At 38.7% G+C, this 22,438-nt stretch overlaps 1 protein-coding gene across 1 annotated transcript in view; it reads left to right on the top strand.

The window, feature by feature from the left end:
• veph1 (ventricular zone expressed PH domain-containing 1) overlaps window positions 1-22,438 on the top strand; it is a 56,494-nt gene extending 34,056 nt beyond the window's left edge. Inside the window, exons 7-15 of the mRNA XM_086081135.1 lie at window positions 1,200-1,420; window positions 2,709-2,909; window positions 3,977-4,368; window positions 6,718-6,857; window positions 6,963-7,097; window positions 10,520-10,637; window positions 18,789-18,925; window positions 21,154-21,207; window positions 21,300-22,438. Of these exons, the coding sequence (XP_085937261.1) occupies window positions 1,200-1,420; window positions 2,709-2,909; window positions 3,977-4,368; window positions 6,718-6,857; window positions 6,963-7,097; window positions 10,520-10,637; window positions 18,789-18,925; window positions 21,154-21,207; window positions 21,300-21,482 (1,581 nt within the window). The 3' untranslated portion in view covers window positions 21,483-22,438. The remainder of the gene's footprint in view (window positions 1-1,199; window positions 1,421-2,708; window positions 2,910-3,976; window positions 4,369-6,717; window positions 6,858-6,962; window positions 7,098-10,519; window positions 10,638-18,788; window positions 18,926-21,153; window positions 21,208-21,299) is intronic.

The raw sequence follows: 22,438 nt of genomic DNA on the forward strand, positions 1-22,438 counted from the left end.
GTACTCGGACGAGCACCAAGCATGAGCTTGACACAGATGCTGCAGTTACGCTTTTGGCCAGAGGTGGCAGTTGTGAGTAAAAAAGTGGCCAATTCCACATGCACATTGTGCATAGCAGCAAACTATTTTCTTGACTAGAAACATTGTCTTTGGAGCAATTTCAAATGCAAATATACATTTCATTTTAGACTTAGCATTTATTTGATCAAAAACAAGACATTAAGTTTAAAAAAAAAGGTATTAACAGTCTTTATGTAACTTCACTTGAGTAGCGAGTATTTTATCACGTGTCAATTTGTGACATAATAATCCAGTAGGTTCATGGCTTTATGAGTTTCAAACCAGCTGACAAGGAATAATTCAAATATTCATAGGCATATAGGTCATATCAGTCCATTTTGTCAGTGCTGTAAAAGTAGCAAATTTCCTCACTGTTCTGACATAATAATTTTCCGATACTGTTTTATTTTTTTACCTTTACTTTAATTACACACATTTGTTGTTTTCTGCCAATTTGTACTGTTAATTTATTAAATGTATTATTCTACTGTGAAGACTGTTGAAGGGCAACAATTTATTTTTCCAGAGAGCAATCTTAGAAACTTCTGTTTGTTTGTTTTTTTCTTCTTTGTTGGTCTGGATTTGGATTAAAAATTTCAAGAACGCTGACACTGAATCCTACCATCTTTGCTCCACTTAAACTCTGTTATTAGATCCAACACAGGGGGGTAATCATGCAGAATGACTGCCAACTCACAGCATCAAAATATGTCAATCTAGCTAGTAGTTGCTAGTATGTGACAATAGCCCTTTTAAAAATATATATATTTTGTTTGATCATTGAGGTATTTTTTTTAAGCAGGAGTATTAATGAAGGCAGTTTAGAATATAGAAGCTTTTCTGTGGGTCAAGTATTTGTGTTTAAAAGAAAAATAAACAAAGTACCTAGAAGCCTTCAACAAATGTGCGTTCAGTGAACTGTGTTTTCTTCACCAGAAATATCTCCCCAAAATGTTTAATAAAATAAGTTTGGTTAAGAATAACTATGCCAGTTAAAAAAAAAATATATATATTTATTTACAAATACATATTACTATATAGGCAAAAGTTGACCCTGGGTTCAAAGGTTTTATGACAAGATTTGAATGTATGAAGAAAAGTATTTCTATACTTTTAAATGTGTTCTTTTTTATGCTCAGGCACATGCACACCATTCTTTGGTTTACCTGGTATCTCTTCTGGGCAACATGGAGCACACTTTTCACCACACACTGCTTCTGGAGATCCGAGCCCTGACGGACCGTTACCCGTCTTTGCTCGGAAGCTACGGTAAAGACCTCTACAGGCTGAGCAACTCGTTCACAGCCATAGCCAGACTGCTGGGGAAGCGACTGGAGGAGAGTGCCACCGCATGTCGAAGGTCAGAGGAGGCACACGCATCTTTTATTCTCCTTAATTAAACAAAGGCACGCTATTCAGTTATCTTTAGATATTTTCCTGAGCAGTTAGTTTCTTGTGTGCTTTAGCTTATTCTATAAAATTGCCTGTGGTGGGAACGTGAGTGAGTATGTGTCTATACGTATGTGCACTTTGATTGACTGCCAGTTCAAAGTCTAGCACTCATTGCAATTTTCTCAAGTAATTACAAAAATGTATGCTCTTGAATAGGACCTGTTTCATGAGTTCTGTTACCGCCACCTTTTTAGGTCCGTTGGTAGATTTTCTAAGAGGACTGATTTTGTGTCACTGATCTCTTTGCAGTGACTAAACGTTGCCGTCTGTTTGTATTTTAGACACCAAAAAAAGTTCCTTTGTGTGTTTGTGTTTATCTTTTGTTTATTTGTATCGAGGGAACATTTTCAAAATTTTAACACAATATGATGAAGCCCCCCCCCCCCCCCCATTCACACACACACACAGTGTTGCATAACAAAAGGTCAGCATGTGTTTGTGCGCATGTGGGAGGATGAAACACATTGTGTGCAGGATTGAGGGCTTTGCTTGGGGTACTTTCCTCTCACGATAGTGAAACGGGGTGGTAAGAAAAACTTCGTCAGAGAGACAAAGAAATACTTGTGTTGTTTTTACCACTGCCATGCGTGAAAGCGGAATGTTTTTTATACAAAATCTACACAACTGATTTCCGTGTAATTTTGTGGAGGGGTAGCAACTTTGCTGAGAAAGTATCAATTACATTTATAAACAGTCTTTCTAATATATTATTTGTCCTCATTAGAGTTGCAGGTGAGCTTGTCCATTTAATCCTACTTCAGTCATTCTAAAGTAATTCACTATGAGCCAGAAAATAGCTTGATAGCTTGCATACTGACAATCAAACAAACAAACAAACAAACAAACATAAATATGAACAAACTAGCCTAAATTGGATTTTTTCCTCCCCGCTTTTGTTAACAGTTCAACCTTGATTGAAGTCTGCGCTCCACTGAGTGCCATAGCAATTATTATTAACTACTTTGGCAGAAGAAACTGAGACATGAACAAAGAACAAGATTGAGGGAATACTTGGCAGTTCATAAAAAGAAGCATAAAAAGGCTGGGGCAGAATGGGGCTGCTGAGAAAACTAGAGCCAGCCAACGTGAGAATGTGAGAAATACCGAAAGTTGAGCCAGAAGGTGGCTACACAAATGAATGTGAATTTCATCACATGTCCTAAATACATTTGCTTTTGTATGCGTGTATGTTACAGTGAGAATGGGCATTGCTCGCCATCTCCCAATGTATCGCTTCAATGCCAAAGAGGAGGAACAGGAGGAGGGGGGTCTGAGCCGAGGAAGCCGCTGAGGGCGGGGGGTGAGGCAGAGGTACAGGAGGACTCTCCCGCCCCCCAGCGGCGATACAGCCTGAACCAAGCGCTGAGGGATGAGCAACGAGAGATGAGATTCAACAGGTGGGGGAGAATGTGATAATCAGCATACATCAAATGTGACTGAAAGTGTTTCAGTTTGGAATTAGTTTTGATTTGTTGAATTTGATAGGGGCACAGACAGACAAATACTACATACGTGTGGTGGATGTCAGATGCATTTTATTCATGGGTATAAAACCCTATGATTCATTGTAGAAATTAATTTGTTCAAACAATTATTATTATCATTATTATTATTATTATTATATATTTTTAATCATCACACTGTATTATTTTTATTTTTTTTATCATCACACTGTATTATTATTATTATCATTATTATACTTTATAAATGATCACACTGTATATATATTTTTCTTATTATTATTATTGATATTATATTTTTTTAAATCATCACACTGTATTAATATTATTATTATTATTATATATTTTTAAATCATCACACTGTATTATTATTATTATTATTATTATTATTAACATTATTATTATTATTATCATTATGTTGTCAGTGCTTGACTGGAACGCCACATTTAAAGGGAATGGGAGGAGGAGCTACTTTGTTTGGCCTTGATTAAAGTTGGCTGTAATAACTCCCACAGCACCACACACATCCTGTCCGCCTGATATTGTCTGTTAATTGTCTGTTGTTGTTGCATTCTATAAGTTCACCACTAGATGGCACTAAGTTCTACACGCTGTCTTAAACGACCAATCACGGCTCAGCTTCAGAAAACTGGTGAGCTGTGATTGGTCGTTAGCTGAGACCTGAGCAACTGTGATGTCATTTTCAGATTGCCAGCAAGTGGTAAAATGGCCGCCTGAGATGGATAAAAACAGGCGGATTTTGCTGCTTAACTCGAGTTTCACAAACACAATATTAATCAGAATACTGTGTCAGAATAAATGTTTGGGTTGACTTCCCCTTTAAATGTAACAAGCATGACTAAAGTGTACGGCCTTGTGACTGGTGTTTCAGTGGTTTCAAAAGCAAATTCTGGTGTCTTATTTATTTGTAGCAGGGATCAACTAGAATGTCATTGTTGGCTTGATACTGCATTCTACCATGATGACACTATGATCTGTTTTAGGTCCAAGAGCTTGGCTTTTCAAGCTGTTCGCTCACGATCCATCAACTCAGACGGCGGGGACGAAGGAGAAGAAGTGGAACTGAATCCAGACAACATAACATTCACCAGCACTTTGCCCTGCCAGCATTCAGCAGAACACCAGGAAGTGACACCTCCCGCTAAGAAACTGACAGACAATGCGCCCACATCCACGGCTGCCCCTGCGCCAGACAGTGGGGTCAAAGAGCCAGACAGAACTCATAGCGGGCAGAAGAACAAAGATGAGGAGGCGCAAGAGGCGGGGGAAGCTGACAGACTCTTCATCCACTTAAGAGACAATCTGGAGATGATCCGAGAGTTTTGTAAAGGCATGGTCCAACAGATCCCCATACCAGAACAATGTGTCATAGAAGGTAAGATGGCCGGTGATGCATGTACAGTATTTAATATTAGCTTACACGTGCATCTCTTTAGAGTTCATTTATTGACTTTCACTAATTTTTCACCCACTATACAAACTTAATAATAATAATAATAATAATAATAACAATTGTTATTTATTTTTATTTTTATTTTTATTTTTATTTTTATTTTTATTTTTATTTTTATTTTTATTTTTATTTTTATTTTTATTATATAATGATGATGATGATGATGATGAAGTTTGTATAGTGAGTGAAAAATTTGTGAAAGTCAATGAATGAACTCTAAAGAGATTCATGTGTGTGTTAATATTAAATACATGCATCATCAATAATAATAACAATTATTGGATTTTTTTTCTAAATGTCCTTGATCAACTCTTGTGTAAATAAGCTATTAATTAATCTTTATTAAAATATTTTATATATATATATATATATATATATATATATATATATATATATATATATATAACTTTATAACAAAAGCAACCACTGAGCAGCAGGCAGGAATCTCAACTGAATCAATTCACACAAAAATACACTAAATACTGTAAATATTACCATTTCAGCATGAATGCAGTCTAGAAAACAATCAACAGCAAATGTAAACATATGAAGTAATGTAAACAATAATTAGCCTGTTTTATACAGAGATCTAACAGCATACATGCCTTTGCCATTTACACCAAATCCAGCGACAGCAGCATATTGCCGCAACTGCGTGGGTGCCGACAAAGTGACGTGACATCCCGCAATGTTTGATCAGTGACGAAGTCATCAACAGTGTCTAGTGTGTCTTTTAAAACACTTCTTTTTGCCCCCAACAACAAGTCAAAATTGTATTACAGTACTTCAATCAGAGCCATTCACACAATGACTTCACAGGTTACCGAACCTTTGGCAGAGATCTCTGTTATTGTTTTAGCGCTTTAACCCACTGCATTTTTGGAATGCCTGCGCCATACTCATATAAAAAAAAAAAAGCAACAGTATTTCAGACTCAGCACTCCATCATTTTATTTTAAGCTTAAACCAGACATGGATTTATTACTCCAATGGTAAGTAATTTTATAGTCATCTTAATCCCATCCAGAGGGCATAAATGTGTGATTTCATCTCATTTTAGGTTTAATTGAATTTCAACATGCGTGTGTTTTAACAAGGGGTCTGAGACACCAGAGCTCAGCAAATATTAAATTACTCTCCTTCAATCTGAGCAGTGAGCCAGCAAAGGGCATGTCAGGGTACTGTTTGCATGCCTGAATAACGGCTCGGCTTTTATGACGAGCTCCCATGTGAGAACTATGGGGGGAAAAGTTTTATTTGCAGCATACATTTCATTCTAATGGGACTTAAACTACTACATTCATGTGTTGCTATATATTAAAGACAACTGGTTGTTTTATTAAACTGTAGCTGGTAAGTATTAAGCAAGACACAGGTGGAAAGAAGGGAGGGTTGTATTGGGTTGCATTCCTATAAGAAAAATTGACACGACTCAATATAACATTATAAAAAAATGTGTGATGATGCTGTGTGTATGTGCGCATGTGTGTGCGTGCACCTTTAAACTGTAGTCCTGGCAGGTCACCTTGTTTAGAAGCACTAGGTCAACAGTTCATGTGAAAAATGCTGACATTGAAAAAAAGTTATCTTCATTCCCTTTTGGTCTCTTCCACCTAGGTCAGATGCTTCTTCTCTTTGTTCGTTATTTAGTGTTCTATTTTTTTGTTTTGGTCCAAGGGATTTTGTGCAATTTTCAACACTATTAGGTCCACAGCATATTTGGCCGCCATGTTGCACATTATATCATCTGTGTTTTTGTTCTCTTCGAATGCTCCAGTCACATTTAATAAAATGAGGATTTCTTTCATGTGATCAAAATGCATCATAAACCGTACACAAACTTGTATTAAAAGCAGTCAGACCTATCCATATCAAAGGCTTTGTTCATGCAGATTGCCTTAAAATGTTTTGGAAGGACAAGACTGCCAATTTTCAGTTTGAGGTGAAGTCCCCTATTGTCTTAAAGAATTGGAAAAACAGTTATTTCGTTGTTGAGTTCAATGAATCATGTGGAATTGATAGTGTGTTTATATATATAATTTCATATGCTGTTTTGATTATTTATATATATATATATATATATATATATATATATATATATATATATATATATATATATATATATATATATATATATATATATGTACTAAACCAAGAGCATTGCAGCAGGAATATAATATTAGATGCTGGGGTTTCACTGTTTGAAGGTAGTTAGGCTGGTTTAAAGTCCTTCAATTAAGAATTGTCAATGCATTTTTTTCCCCATTACAGAATCAAACAGAGGTTGTGTGGCCAAACTGTCGTTCTCCTGTCCCCTGAAGGGTCATTACTGCCTGTACACAAAGTCCAGTTTTAACCTGAGCAGCCGCCGACCTCATCTTTGGATACACATCATGCTGCTCCATCTACAGGTGCTCCTTGCGATCATAAAAACTCAACTCTCTGCATTCATCTTTACACGTATTTCAGTCACAAACATCCACTTTGTTTGTTGTCATTTTTGTTTTTGTTTTTAGAGTAAGTCCAAAGTTCCGCTATATTCTGGAGATGAAGGTGTTCAGAAGTTAGCTTCTCTTTGGGGGAAGACTCAACTCAAAGGAGCTCACAGCTTCCACATGGCGATGACGCAACACGCCACCCCACACAGAAAGGTATTTCAGCACGATTTATGGGAAGTCTCGTTGCAACACACACCACAAATAGTGCACATATTGCAAAAATGTTTTACTGGAAAGACTTTTTTTTTTTTTTACTGGAAAGACTTTTTTTCAGCATGTTTTCACTTGTCATATTACGACGACGTATTAGGGCCACGTATAAATATATTTTTTATATTCAGAAACTCGCAAATTTGCCACTTTATAATCTCGCAAATTTATGAGTTTTTTTCTCGCAAATTTACAACTTTATAAAGTGGCAGATTTGCGAGACAAAAAACTCAGAAATTTATGAGAAATACATGTAGCGTAGCTATAGTCTAATCATGTGAGGATTTGTTAATGTTAATGGGACACATAAAATAAAAAAGCTGGATGGAGACGGATTTGTTCTTAAATTAAAACTTTACTCGTCATTCACCGCAGCTAGAGCGACAACGCTTCCTGATCCCCTGCCAGTTGACTAACACTATCCAATCAGATGCTAGCATACCATAGGTAAATGCAAGTGAATGACGGAGAGCAGCAGATTCGACACATCAATTTAGATACCCAAAAATACCAAAATGTATAAATGTGTAAATAATAATTCTGGAAACATAAATGTACAAGTAAATATACATTTTAACAAATTAATGTAAATGCATGATCGTCCGGGTGTGGACCTTTGCAAAGCGAGGCGTCTTTGTCGCTGGCCAGTGGCCGTACACAACGGTTCAAAGAGCGAATGCTTAACATGATATGGTTCATCTATGCTAAAGCAATTACTATTTCCTTATTTGGAAACCCGACTGAAAAGTATTGGCACAAACAGTCAAGTAGTACGCTACGTGTATTTCTCGTAAGTTTTTGGATTTTTTTCTCTCGCAAATCTGCCACTATATAAAGTGGCAAATTTGCCACAATATGTAGTGGCAAATTTCCGAGAAAAAAACGTGTACATATGCGAGTTTTTTTCTCTGAATATTGCCCTCGCCTTCTAAAAATTATATATTTATACGTGGCCCTAATACGCCGTGGTATGTCATTATGTCTGTCATATTTTTGAATTGTTTTAAAGCAGCAGAGTGCGCTACAGTGGTTTGGCCATATGTAATTTGTGATGCTCATTTTGCTGACCTTTTTTTGCACAATTTCCTTCTAAATCTCATGATACAGCACATTGTTTTTCCTCATGTACTCAAGGAAAGTACTTTGTGTCCATGAAAGTTAGTGGGAACATGCATGCTTATTGCAAAAATGGTGTGAAGTGTTCCTATCTGTGTGTGGGGTGTGAAAAATAAATCTTAAGATGTTTTAACAAAATGTAAAACATATTAGGGGAGAGAGGGAGGAACGGGATCCTGTGAAACGGGAATACTATTATTACTGACGGGAGAGATTTAAAGCAGAGACTGTTGAGATGTTTAAGGCCTCTGGAATTAAAAGTTCTGCCTTTTATGACTCAGCTCAACAGTTTTATGACAAAAGTGAGAACTTATGGGGGAGAGGAGATAGATTGGTTAAATGTGAAAAAGGGACAACTGGTAGTTAAAATGGGGTAACAGTAGGAGCGAGTGGAGGTTATTTTCCCAAAACAGTCTGAAGTCGTTTCAAAAGGAAAGGAGAGGAAGAGGAAAAGGAGGCATGGCGGGAGATATGAAGGGAAATTGAGCTGAGTGGAAGTCTGGGTTGGAGGAGATAATTAATGGTTATTGTTTCACCTTTCCCCTCCCCCGATATATCCTGAGTGGAAACTTTTGTTGATATAGCTGCTCTGTTGATAACGTTTGCTAGAGGAGGAGGAGGTGTGAGCAAGCCTGAAGACGGGAGATAGGATGGAACATGAGGAAGAGTGGAGCCACACTTGAGAAAACAATGGTTTGTCAAAAAAAGAGAGTGGTTCGCACGTCTGTCTTCTAGCCAAAGGTCCCGGGTTCAAGTCATGGGTCATGGCACTCTTCTTACTGCATCAAGTTTTCTTCATGTTTGTTTCCACCCACGTTCAGGGCTGGACGAGCCATCTGGTATACAGGGCAAATGTGGTGCTATTCAATTATTATTTTCCTCCATTTTACCCCCAGAGACCGGCCCACAATTTAAAGGACATTATTCCACTTACAATATAGAGAGCAAACTGAACCAATAAACATCAGTGGTAGAGGTACGTGGTAGCCAAGGGGTCACAAATTGGGCTGGGCCGGCGGGCATAAGTCAAAATGCCAGGGCCGATTACTGTGCCAGTCCATCCCTGCAGCGTTCCAAAGACATACATGTTGGCTTAACTGAAGGCTCTAAATTGCCTGAGTGTGAATATGAGTGTAAATAGTCTCTGTGTCTTGGTATATTCCGCCTCTCACTCGTGATCCTAATGAGGGCAAATGCTTAAAAAAAACAAAAATTGATGAATGAATCTGATTGTGTCAATATTAGAAGACATAAGAAATGAGTGACTTGGTCTACATGTGCACCCACCAAAGTATTTTCATCCAATCATCAACCTTATCAAAAACTCGTAAACCAGGCAGGGGTGACCTTGAGATGCCAAATGGGGTTAAATGAGGATATCCAGCAGCCAAACAAACTTCATGGCCACATCCTGTTGTTTAACTGCAAATATGTTCCTCATCTAAAATTGTCATTCAAGTGTGCCTGGAGGACCTTTTTCTGCCGTGTCAAGGCCATCCAGCTGTGTTTAGCCTGGCACACACACACACACACACACACACACACACACACACACACACACACACACACACACACACACACACACACACACACACACACACACTTTCACACGCACCCACACTGACATCAATGCATTGTTAAAAACAGAAGTGCATGTGTTTGATTAGTGACTGTTTATTTCTCATTACGCTGTGCACGGGAATTTTTGGGCTCTGGTGTTTGCTTTATCGAACTTTTATTGTTTTATTACAAGACAAACATATGGATAATTTGATCATTGGAGTCTTCAATTAGCCACATACATGTTTTTGGCAAACCCACAGCATAAAACAGGGGAGCTGTGATTGATCGTTGCCTGAGCCCTGAGTAACTGTTGATGTCATCTTCAGTCGACAGCAAGTGGCAAAATGGCCGCCCCCTGAGCTGGATAAAAATGGCTGGATTTTGCTGCAAAACTCATATTCCTCAAAGGCATTATTAATCAGAATGTCATGTTTAGACGAGTGAGGCATATATAACATATAGTCAAGAAATGTTTAAGGTTGACTTCCACTTTAAATTGGGGCACAACATAAAGTGGGTCATGTGCTTTCATTGTGTCCAACCTACCACACATCTTCAACCGCAGATTTACAGGAGGCTGCTACATTTAAACGAGGTCTTTCTCTGAGTAACACGTTGGAAATAAAAGTGAGTTGGGTTCATTTCAAATGTCATTATTTGCTATTTGTGCTTCTGTGCTTCTTCAGGACCTGGACAGTCTCCAGATGCAGCTGGAGGAGGTTCGCTTCTTTGACCTGTTTGGCTACAGTGAAGAAGAGGGAGGGTGGTTATGCTTCATGTGCAACAACCCCGAGAAGGCCACTGGTACACACACATTCACACACAAAAGATCGTTTCCTGCAGAGATCTCTCCTCACCATCTCAGTTGCAATCAGTTTCTTTGGAATGCAGCGTTGAAGCTATTCCAATGATCCGTGTGGCGGTGACCCTGAATCCCTTGAGGGATAATAATGTATTCCCAGAATATTTATTGCAGGTAACGAAAATGCTTGCTGTGTTCATTGTGACGGGTCTATGTAGTCAGTCAATCAGCTCGGATTAGTTGACTTTGGACCAGTGACCCGTTTTCAAAGAGCACTTAGCCCCGATGATGTCATGCTTGTACGAGTGTCTCCATCCCTGTATCGCATTAAGAACGGCGTGCGTGTGTGCGTGCGCGCGTGCGTGCGTGCGATACATTGATACAGTTGAATTTGTAACATGTTGATTTATTTTTTTATAGTACTTCAGATCTCAACCAGTTCCAGAAATTATTTTCTTTATTTTTGACGAAGTTGTGACATTTTTGCCACGTGACGTGCGGAATTGGGACGCAAAAACAGACAGAGAGTCTTTATATCAAAAAATACAAAGTAATGTAAAGTAACTCGACGTACTGACAAAAGTGTGAATTTATATGACAGAATAAAGGCCTATATGACAAAATAAAGGCTTACAAATACGGGACCATATCAACTGCATAGCGACCGACAAGGGCCCAACAATACATTTTTAAAAAAAAAGTAACTAAAATAAAAAACAACTCATCTGGTGATGACCAGCATTAGTGATGGAAAGTTTCACAATTCCCAAATGTTTTGAATATACATGTCAACAGAAGAATAGTGATTAATTGGGGCTTTGTTTCCTGCCCGTCATTGATCTACTCCACCGCATCGCACATCTAAAGCTCAGCAGACTAAGAACAGAAGTAGAAGCAGCGGTAATTAAGTATAGAACATCATCTTGCAATAATCTTGTCTGACATGTACTTCTTTCCTGACATCTGCTCAGCCGGTGGATGTACGTCAATTTCAAATTGTCTCTGGTGTTTCTTGTCCTAACTCAGGCATGAGAGCGACAGGGTTGTAAATTCAGTGCTCAAAAGTCAGAGATTGACAGACCAGTGGAACTTCTAAGGTTGAATTCCCATCAGGTTGTATTGTTTGGAATTCAGTCCAAATGTTTGTCTGTATAATGTCACTGAATTGAAATGACGGTCGTGCATCATATCAGACAAGACAAGATAAGAACACCTGTTCCCTTCTTTATGCACAAGTAGTTCAGAATGGTAAAAAGTTACAGTATCTAAAAAAAATTTTTTTGCCTGTGTAGTCAAAAAAAATTGGATCGGGAAAGGATTCATTTAACTTTCAATATTTCTTGAATTTTTCCCCCCCAAATCCCAAAGAATCTGAGGTCCATAATTGTACTGGAATGGATTGCGTACAACCTTACAGCTTCCACTGTAACGCTCTCCAGTTGCACGTAGAAGCCATTATGAGTTATGCAAGAGGGAAGCTTACAGTAAATTGCATGCTTTAAGAATTATGTAGCAGGACAAGACAAGGGGAGCTAATGGAAGGAAGGAGATGGCAAGAGCTGAGACAGAAATTTGGGACCAGGAAACTCAAATTAAAAGGCACTTTTATGGGATTGTAATGGTTTTGAATTTGTCTCATACTCACTCGTAGAACGGTGGTCAAGTGGTTAGCGCGTTCGTCTCACATTATGTGGGGTATTAAACTCGGCCCTGACCTTCCGGTGTGGCGTTTGTATGTTCTCCCTGTGCTTCCGTGGGATTTTTCCTAGTACTCCAGCTTCTTCTCATATTCGAGAAACGTGCATGTTATGAGCGAAAACTAATATTTTGGAAAATCCCATTTGCATTGGTGTCAATTGTATATGTTAAGATATTCAATCAATAGCGTTCATGGAGACAAGCTGGTGGTGATTCAGAGATGATTTATCTCCTCGTTGATACAAAAAAATTTAACCCAAATAAAAAGCAAGTGACAAATCAAATACCCATTGATACAATGGTGTATCTAATCTAGTATTACTCTACATTATTGAGGCTTAGACAAGCTTCCGCATTGCAGTTTTCTTGCCAGTGTATGTGTGCGTGCGTGTGAACAAATGGCTACAGGTCCACAAGTGTCCTCGACTGACTTTGTTTATCCAAAAGGCGTTTGTATGAAAAGTGAGAGCAGATGGTAAACATGCAAGCAATGTCAAAGGCACAATTGTTTTTAATATACAGATTGTATTATTGTCAAGTGTGCTTAAAGTATATATATATATATATTCAGTTGTAAGATGAAGTCTTGTGAGCACTTTGAGCAGCAGTCCGCATTTAATGGCTGGCAAACAATCTCTTATCGCTATTCCACTACAAACAGGATCGTCTGAATTCAATAAATATTATATCATATTATTATATCAATATAATTCATTTGCAGCACCTCGTTTCATGCCAGAAGATGTTGGAATCTATTCACGAGTTAACTATAACATAAAAAGTGTTCATAGAGAGTCCATCATATAAATATGTGAAACATCAACATGTCCATAAAAAAAGGCTCGCAATCAACTGTGTCATTGTGGAAAACTGGAAATGTGGAAATATTATCAGTCATCCAAGTGAACAGTCCAACTTTTTATGTGACGATGGCATATTAACATTACTGCTCGTGACGGGGCTTACTCGTGTCAAATCTCCATGACTCAAAAAAGAAAGAAAGTTGACTTTAAAAACATCTTTCTTTTTATGTTCCACACACTTCCATCTGGAGGATCACAGAGAAATGTAAGCAGTTCCTTTAATAACAGTTTTATAAAAGTGCTTACATGTTTCTGTGACAAAAAGATGTCAAACAAAGGGGCCGGTCGGATTAAAATTGGTTGACAACCGAAAAAATATCAGTGATGTCATCGATTAATCGACATCAACTCGACAACCATGACATGAGCATTGACCGTTCAATCCATACTGCACGGTTAAAAGGGGTCACGTCTGCAGAATCGTCTTACAAAAGGTTTTGAAATCTTTAGCAATAATAATGCTTGTTATGGTAGGTCTGTTAAAAAGCATAATAAACACGTGTTGACTTTTCAAGTTGTACGACTGTCATTATGTTCAAGAAGTATTGTGCCAAGAGCTGGAGATGTGTTTTCCGATTGCCCGTGCTTCGATTAAAAGTATGAGAAAAGTATGAAAGTATGTTTCAAGAAATGCTTCCAAGCAGTAATGTTTCTGTCAACAGTTTTCACTCACTCGTAATCATACTTTTAACAGTGTGAGAAGGGGTGCGTGGGGGGGGGGGGGTGCATTATCTCACAAGGAGGGTTTTTCATCTGCCTGGATGGGTACACACACACTGGCCGATAAAGCCATAATGCAAAATGATTTGCAAATATGAAAGGGAAAAAAAACACATTCCATAAAGGCGCATTGTTCCGTTGAGAGCGGACCGAACGGTTCAATATTTTATCATTGCATCCCTAGTTGTACAAGTACAAAATCTTCCACGTTATTTGTAAAAACCCAACATTAAAGGAAGTTATTTGACAGAATCAGCAGTAGGAATGCAAATCTATCTTTCAGTTATCAGGTTAGTTGTGCTTTCAGCGGACTTTGTTTTAATTAAAGTTTGCAGAGAGCTTTGCACACCGCTCATACGTTCAATTCACTGCACTGCTATTTCGCATTGCTATCAGGATCATTGGTAGGCTTAAGGCTAATTGAGCTACTCGGTTTTGGCTTCTGTCTGACTCGATTTTTTGTGAAAATGTCCGTCATCGGCTTAAACTGTTGCTTCTCAAAAGAAGGTTTTAGGCAGTTTTGGGAGAAATTGGGTATCTCTATGTTGATGTTATGGACACTTTTTTGGTCTTCCTCCAACCAGAATGAGAGGCTGTGGTTTGATGGCTTGAGTCTTCAGGCATCCAGTTGAGATATTTCAGCAAATAATTTTTTTTCATATTCAGTGTTGACAGCAACAGTGGAGAATACATATCTTATGAAAAGTTTTTTTTTTTAATGGTAGCCATAATGGGAGTGTGTGTATTTAATCAGAAAGCACCTCACTGTTCAAATAATATATTTATCATCTATCATCTTATTTCCTCTAAAAATTAATACCGTATAAAGTTTCACAATAACATAAAAACGGCATCAACCCCAGTGACTGACCACGACGCGCGTAAAGCAGCATAAAGCGGACGATTGGCGTGTTTCTATCACGGGTCAAATTGGAGCCACTGGTTACTGCTTGATGATAAACCGTCAAGTTTAACAACTGGAATGTCTTTGAAGTGAGAGGTAATGAGCACGGTTGCGAGGGGCGGTACTTACACCGGTGGTTACACTCACTCCTTTTCTTTTTGCCTTTTGGTCCATTTTTGGGTGGAAAAATATGAATCCGTTGCAGAAAACGCCAGCATATAAACAAACCGCTGTCATTAAGCATCAAAGGATTCACGAGTTTTGCTTATTATTCAGATTTTTTTAATTAATTTTTTTGCAACACTTGATACGAGAATAAAAACATGAGGAGAGAAGAATGCAGGAAGTATGTGTAGTAAGCGTTATCATGTACTTTGTTTTGTTGGTTTTATGTTTCATATGAACAGTCGATAATTTGTTTTTACACTTGCGTGGCAATTATTTATTAAAACATTGCTCCTTGTTTATATTTACATGACTAAAATGTCAAAGTTGATTGATGCAGCATCGCTTTGGGACCTGTAGCTACTTTTGTCATGTCTTTATTCTCAGCATTTATTTTTATATATACATATATATATATATAGATGTTTGTTTTTAATGATGAATTACTTTGTACCGTGGTGAAGTGATTCATTTGAGGGCCTTCAGGATTTGACTGACGGTGATGAGGTCTTGGTGTCAGCTTGACTGACGACCACACGTTTTTAAGCGCTTGGCAGCTGATTACTCTCGCCGGAAGCTTGTTGGCAAAAATCCTGAACACACTTCACAATCACATTTGATATAGGACAGAGTTCATCTTCAATTTTGCCTTTCAGACCCACACAGACCCACTAATACACACACGTAGCAACACACTGGCAGATAATTGGAACACAGGATTTGACCTAAATGCAAGACTCGGGAGAGGAGGGTTTTTGGTACACATGGCGTTGAGTCAGCCTGGGCAATATTATCCAAAACCTGAGATGAAACGCATACGTGACAGATCTCCTATCCTGTGACAAAATACAGTATGGGGGGGTTTATGAAAATTAGGGTGTCACTGTAGGGGTGTCAGAGTAAGGTATTGGTTGGTTAGTATCAGGGTGGTTAAGGTTTACGGTGAGTTTATTGTTGATTTACACTTTAAACTGGTTGGGAATCGCTGCTGTTTTTTCCAATTATGTAGTCTTACTTACCGTCGTTTTTTTTTTCATACAGTACAATCTTTAAATACGTCACGAGAAGCACATTTTTTCACACTGATGACCTGCACACGCACATCATTTGTGACTCGATATGTGTTTTTTTGCTGAGCTCGTCTTGTCATTTGACGTCAGTGGGTCTTTTACAAGAAGTGGTTGTGAACCGCAGTCCCGTAGCCCGAGGCTCACAACAAATCCCGAGACCATTTTCCAGGTGTCTCATTCAAAGTGAGGGATAGACAGTAGACACAGCACCAAAGATTTATGCGTCAGGCACGGGTTTTTTTCTGCGCACAAAAACTTGGGATATTTGTCAAATGAATCATGATGATCAGTTATACAAATGGTCGGGCAGCTTGACAGGAAGTATGACGGCTCACATGATTGATATGTTGCCCATATAGGGTCACGTACAGGTGAACAACAGCACCATTCAGTGCAACATCAGGATTTCTTTGTCAGGTTTTGGCGCCGTATGTAGACAATGTTGATGCAGTTCAAGTCCTCAGGAGGAAAAGAAGACGTTGCATAACTTAAGTTTGTTTGAAAGAAAGTAAAATACGCTATACTCTCGAGGACCAGGGTTCCCTACCCCTGGACTAACCCTAACCTAAATAACTGACTAACCTTAAACCGACCAATCACGGCTCACCTGTTTTCTGAGTTTGGTCATGTGACGTTCGCAAGCTGAGCTGTGAATGGTTGTTGTCTGTGATGTCATTTTGAGGCAAAATGGCCGCCCTCTTTGATGGATAAAAACGGGGGGGAATTTACTTCATAAAGTGGAAGTCAACCTTAAACATTTCTTGGCAATCATATTTTATATGTGACCTCACTAGTCTAAACATGACATTCTGATTAATATTCCATTTGTGGAACATGAGTTATGAAGCAAAATCCATCTTGGTAAAATTACAAATCTGTTTCCTCCTGGGAACCCAAGTTACCCAGATACATCACATATTGCGATAAAATTGACGTAAAGTAATGATAAAAAACAAAACAAAAAACATCCTACTTATATTTATTAAAACAAACTTGAATGACATGAACTTGAGAACATATTCACATCCCCGTACTTGGCTTGTTGACCTAATGGGTGTGATTCTCTGCGTGTGAGTGGTCCTTGGTTCAAATCCTGGACGAGCCCCCGCCCTTTTGTGTAACAGCAGTTTACAACGTTGGCTGCCTTGTACTTGAGCAGGCCAGCTCCCCGAGTGCTACATGAGTCATCTCAAATGTGTGTTGTTTATAATGACACTTCCTCTCAAAATGTGTTTATAAGAAGTGTTGGTAAATTAAGTGGAATCAAAAGTGGAATCTGAGATCTAAACTTTGTTGTTATGAGAATTTTGTGCAACAAGGACTGCTATAGTTTGTAGGAAATTATCATATTTTGGATTGGTACCTCTTGTAATTTGTCACATCTCACGCAACCAGTGTAAAAGGCTACGTGTTCACCTAGTTGTCAGGTTGGGGTTTGAATTTTGCCCCACATCACCAAAAAAACTGCATGTTAGTTTCAATGAAGGTTAAATTATTTATATGTGTGAAAATGAGTATAAATGATTGCTTATCTGTGCATTTTAACTCATTCACTTCCATCCATTTTCACTGAAGCAAACCCCTGTTTGTTTGTTTTACTTGATTTTGACTGATTTTGTGTTCTATTGCTGTAAAAACATGGAACCTACCAAAAGAAAAATTTGAGTCTCCTTTTTCATCAGGAAAAAAAAGTCTATTTCTATCTTTTTCCGTTTTACAGCAATTAGCATTCGAATATAGTTAAGTTTCATCACTATTTACAAATCGGTTTAAAACACTGGGGAAAACAGCTTGTTGCGACATGGCCCTGGTTGATCTCATACTCTGCTGCCGCCTGCTGGCCGTTTTTGTAATAACTACCATTCTTCAAGCGTCCATCTTCAGTTCAGAGGCTGCATCAAAGCGGAAATTTTGAATGGGCCTGCTGACTCTTGCAAGGTGGAAACACGCAATACTTGGAGCAATAGTAGTAGTAGTATAGTAGTAGGACTTTTAGTAGTAGCACTTGTAATAGCTAAAAAAAAAAAGCTAAAAAAAAAAAAGCAGTATTTAAATAGCAGTCCATTCCATTTAATTAAAAAAATAATAATAATGTTGAATTTTTTTTGAAAATGTATTTAAAAACATTTAAATAATAATGTTGAGGTTTTTTTGAAAATGTCAAATTTGCTCTAGCAGTAAAAACGTATAAATACGTCTTTGGGAGCATGGTAATATTTTAAATAGAACGCATTTATATGTTTTGGGGAGCAAATGAGTTAATTGATTGGCAACCAGTCCAGTCTCGAAAGTGCAAAACAAAAACAAAAAAAGGGATGCATCACGCTCAGTTTGAATCTCAGATCCAACCTTCCTCTTTGAGGTCTGCATGTCCTCCCGATGCTTGGGTGTGGATCGTCTTTGGCCACACTGGCTTCCTCCCACATCCTGAAAAACATGCTCATTAGGTTAATTGAAGACAATAACTCATTCGTCGGTTGCTTGTCTATATGTGGTCTGCGGCTGGTCGGCCTCTAGTTCAACTCAACTTTATTTATAGAGCAAAATAAACAAAAAGTGAACATAAAAAAATCAAACCATTGAACTTAAATACTAGATTGAACAAATAAAACACTGAAAACAAGGGCAGCGTGCTATGGCTGCATTGTGACCTTTTGCGTTGCAGTTCATATTTTTCTCAAAATGTTTAAATTGTGAATCTTGAGCTAACGTGTTGCTGTCGTGTGTCTGCAGGTGTGAATCAGGAGGGTCAGCCTCTCATTGAAGGGAAGCTGAAAGAGAAGCAAGTCCGCTGGAGGTTTATCAAGCGCTGGAAGACCCGCTACTTCACCTTGGCAGGAAACCAGCTGCTCTTCCGGAGAGGCAAATCGGTACGCTCACGATGAAAATGACGCGCGCGCGCGCGCGCGCACACACACACACACACACACACACACCCACACACACACTCGAGTGTCCTTACTCCATGTGATTCACCGCCAACTCGTATGCAAGAGTGGAAATTTCAACCCGTGATCAGCTTGGCCGTCCGTCCCCGCGGGGAAGCTGCTGAAGTCAACTGTAACACGTTTTGGCCTCGGGGTGGGGTGCTGGGGGAACTCCTGAGGCCAAGGTGCGATGATGCAACAATATGAGTCACTCGCATCCAGCGTAACTGGAAGCAGATATCACCGTGACCAAGTAGCAAAATAGTGTTTATCGAAGGGAAAATAAGCATCTAAGCAACACATTTTCCCTTTTAATGTCATCTTTTATTCTCTACAGACCCTCACTGGATTGTCAGCTTACCTTCTTTATTGAAAATAAATAAATAAATATATATATGTATATTAAATCTCCATCTCAGGGGGGCGGCCATTTTGCCACTTGCTGTTGACTGAAAATAACATCACAGTTGTTTAAGGCTCAGGTAACAACCAATCACAGCTCAGCTTGCGAACATGACCAAACGGAGGAAACAGGTGAGCCGTGATTGGTGGTTAGCGGAACCCCGAGCAACTGTGATGTCATTTTTAGTTGACAGCAAGTGACGGATCAAAACGAGTGAAGTTTGCTGCTTAATTCATATCCCACAAATGTAATCAGAAATTCTGTGTTTAGACTAGTGTTTTTGCATAGAACATGCAGTATTATTTTAAATATAATAATAATAATAATAACTTCCCTTTTAGCACCTCTTGTTGTTAAATATAACACAGAACGTCCTCTGTGTTCCTCGCAGTGCTCAATGTTGAGTTTCTGTCCCACGGCAGAATTCTCAAAAAAAGATCCTCGCTTTCTTGTTTTTAATTCCAAAACAGCAATGCCATCTTTCTTTTTCAGCAGCCACAAATGGGGAAAGTTTTTCATCTTTGTTCTCAGCTCTCGTTGTCAGCTCTTGCTGGTGTGTTGAGAAACCTATTCCCACACGGGGAATGAGTTTCCACAAAATGTTATTTTATGTTGCTCCATTACCTTCGCCAGCTCGAGAGGGTCTACTTGGTTACACTTCTCAGAGTTTTTTTGTTTTTGTTTTATGTTAAGCTTGTGTTACAGCAGGAATAATGTTCATTGTGGATGTGGATTGAGAATAGCTCGTTTTTAGGGATGGGCGAGTACTGATACCAGGTATTGATATTGGGCCGATACTCAGAAATTAGAAATTAATTAGAAATGAGAAGAATAGAAAATTCCATGAACTTATGCAATTTTAAGGAAAAATGGTGGCAGGTCATTCTTCAAAATTAGCTGTCATTTTTATGTATAAAAAGTAGGAATGTAACGATATCCAAAAGTCACAATACAATTTTATCACGATATGAACCTCACAATACGATAACTGTCACGATATTGTGGTGGTGTTGGCAATATTTAAAAAAATTATAATTTATACTTTATGTATCAACTCATGAGGTTTCTGCTATATCCATGCCGCCACCCTCCGCCATCTTGTATTACTTTGTAAACAATGCACAGTGTATGTCGCTATTGGTTCAAGTGTCATAGTCTATGTAGTTCATAATGCTGTGCTTGAATGAAGCAGGTGAATAGTAATGTTTTCGGATGGAGATGTCGTGCTTTAAATATCGTAGCATGACAACGACGATATTGTGGCAATTTTAATATCGCGATATCACGATATTGCGGTTATTCCTACATCTCTAATCAAAAGTACTAGTAATGACTACTCAAAAGTTGAGTACATGTATTGGTCTGAAAAAAAAGTGATATTGAACATCCCTATTGTCGTGGCCAATGAGTAATTTGATGTCCCGGATGTTCCATGAAGTCAATAATAATTGGGGACATGAGTGTACCTTGTGGTAAACAGCAACAAGACCACCAGTGTGCTAACAACAGCACTAGTCAACAAACACATTGTCGAGTTATGTGGTTAACACCACATAACTTCCGCCTTCCCGTGAAAAGCCCCCAGCAATTCCAGACACGTTTACAAGCATTTGTAACATTGTGTTTACAGCCGCAACAACACATTCTGTCCGTAAAAGCATTCAATGTGTGATTCAACGTCCTGGAAGCAATTTAGTGACGCGTCAGTGTGACGACGATGTGACGACGATGCCGTTCAAAGACATGTTTCTACTTCCACTCCCTGCAGAAGGAGGAGCTGGATGACATTCCCATTGAGCTGAACAAAGTGCAAAGCGTCAAGGTAAGCCTCAGCAGTCCCCTCCAACCCGCTCCTATTTCATCAGCGGGCCCCCGATTGCCGGTTGACGTTCGTCCGACTCGTTTCTACGGCAGGTGGTGGCCAAGAAGCGGTGGGATCGAGGCCTCCCGCGAGCCTTCGAGATCTTCACGGACAATAAGACGTACGTGCTGAAGGCCCGGGACGAGAAGCGCGCCGAGGAGTGGCTGCAGTGCATCAACGTGGCTGTGGCTCAGGCCAGAGAGCGGGAGAACCGGGAGGCCACCACCTACCTGTGACATCACACCGCCGCCTTCATCTTCGGCGGACGTCGAAGCGTTACGAACGCAAAACACGCACAGTGGGCCTCACTCATCAATATGTTGGAAAGGTGTTTATTTTGTTCAAGAACACAGCAAAAAGAGTCCATTTCAACACTTTTTCTGGGTTTATATAGTTCCACACTCTCAAGAGTTGAATGAATACTTTCTAAGTAGTTAATCTGTTGAGATATATTTAACAAACTGCTGTTAGTTTCACTTCCCAGAAGTGTTAAAATAATTCAATTGATTATAATTTATTTGTATTAATTGTATTAATTACAAGAATACCTATTACCAATCCTTTCGTTTACTTTCACTCTTAGTTTAACACTAAATAAATCAACTCCAAAGCTGACTAACATTTAAATGAGACGGTGAAATACAGTACTTTGAAGGTTGAAATCAACTCTGAAACATTTAACACTCAAATTTTAACTCCAATTTTTACACTGGAAATTTAACTCTCCAAATTTTGCTGTGTACACTGAAATTGTTTGCAATTCCTCCTTGAGATTTGCAAACTAATCAGCAGCGTTCTATAGTTCAGGGGTCACCAACATGGTCGGGGAGATAAATGAACAATATCCATGTATTCACAATACATTGATGAATATTATTATTAATGATGCCATCATATAATTCAATTTCATGTAAAGTAGCTAGTGATGGGAAAATGAAGCTTCATGAAGAAATTTAGCTTGGCAATAAATTAAGTGCCATCAAGAGGAGTAAATATATATATATATAATGAGGATGAGAATGGGTACGAATGGGCAAACGGTGGTTCCCATCTGCCTAATTGGAATTTTTTAGCGAGGTAGACGGGCCAATTAGTGAAAAATAACATTTATGTTAACATATCTATTATTAACTCATTCACTGCCATTGACGGTTATAGACGTCAAAAATTCATTTGAACTGTTCCTATTAGT

The sequence above is a fragment of the Leptonotus elevatus genome, chromosome 7, assembly GCF_054856555.1.
Source record: "Leptonotus elevatus isolate MCC_2025b chromosome 7, RoL_Lele_1.0, whole genome shotgun sequence".
In the NCBI taxonomy this organism is placed as follows: Eukaryota; Metazoa; Chordata; class Actinopteri; order Syngnathiformes; family Syngnathidae; genus Leptonotus; species Leptonotus elevatus.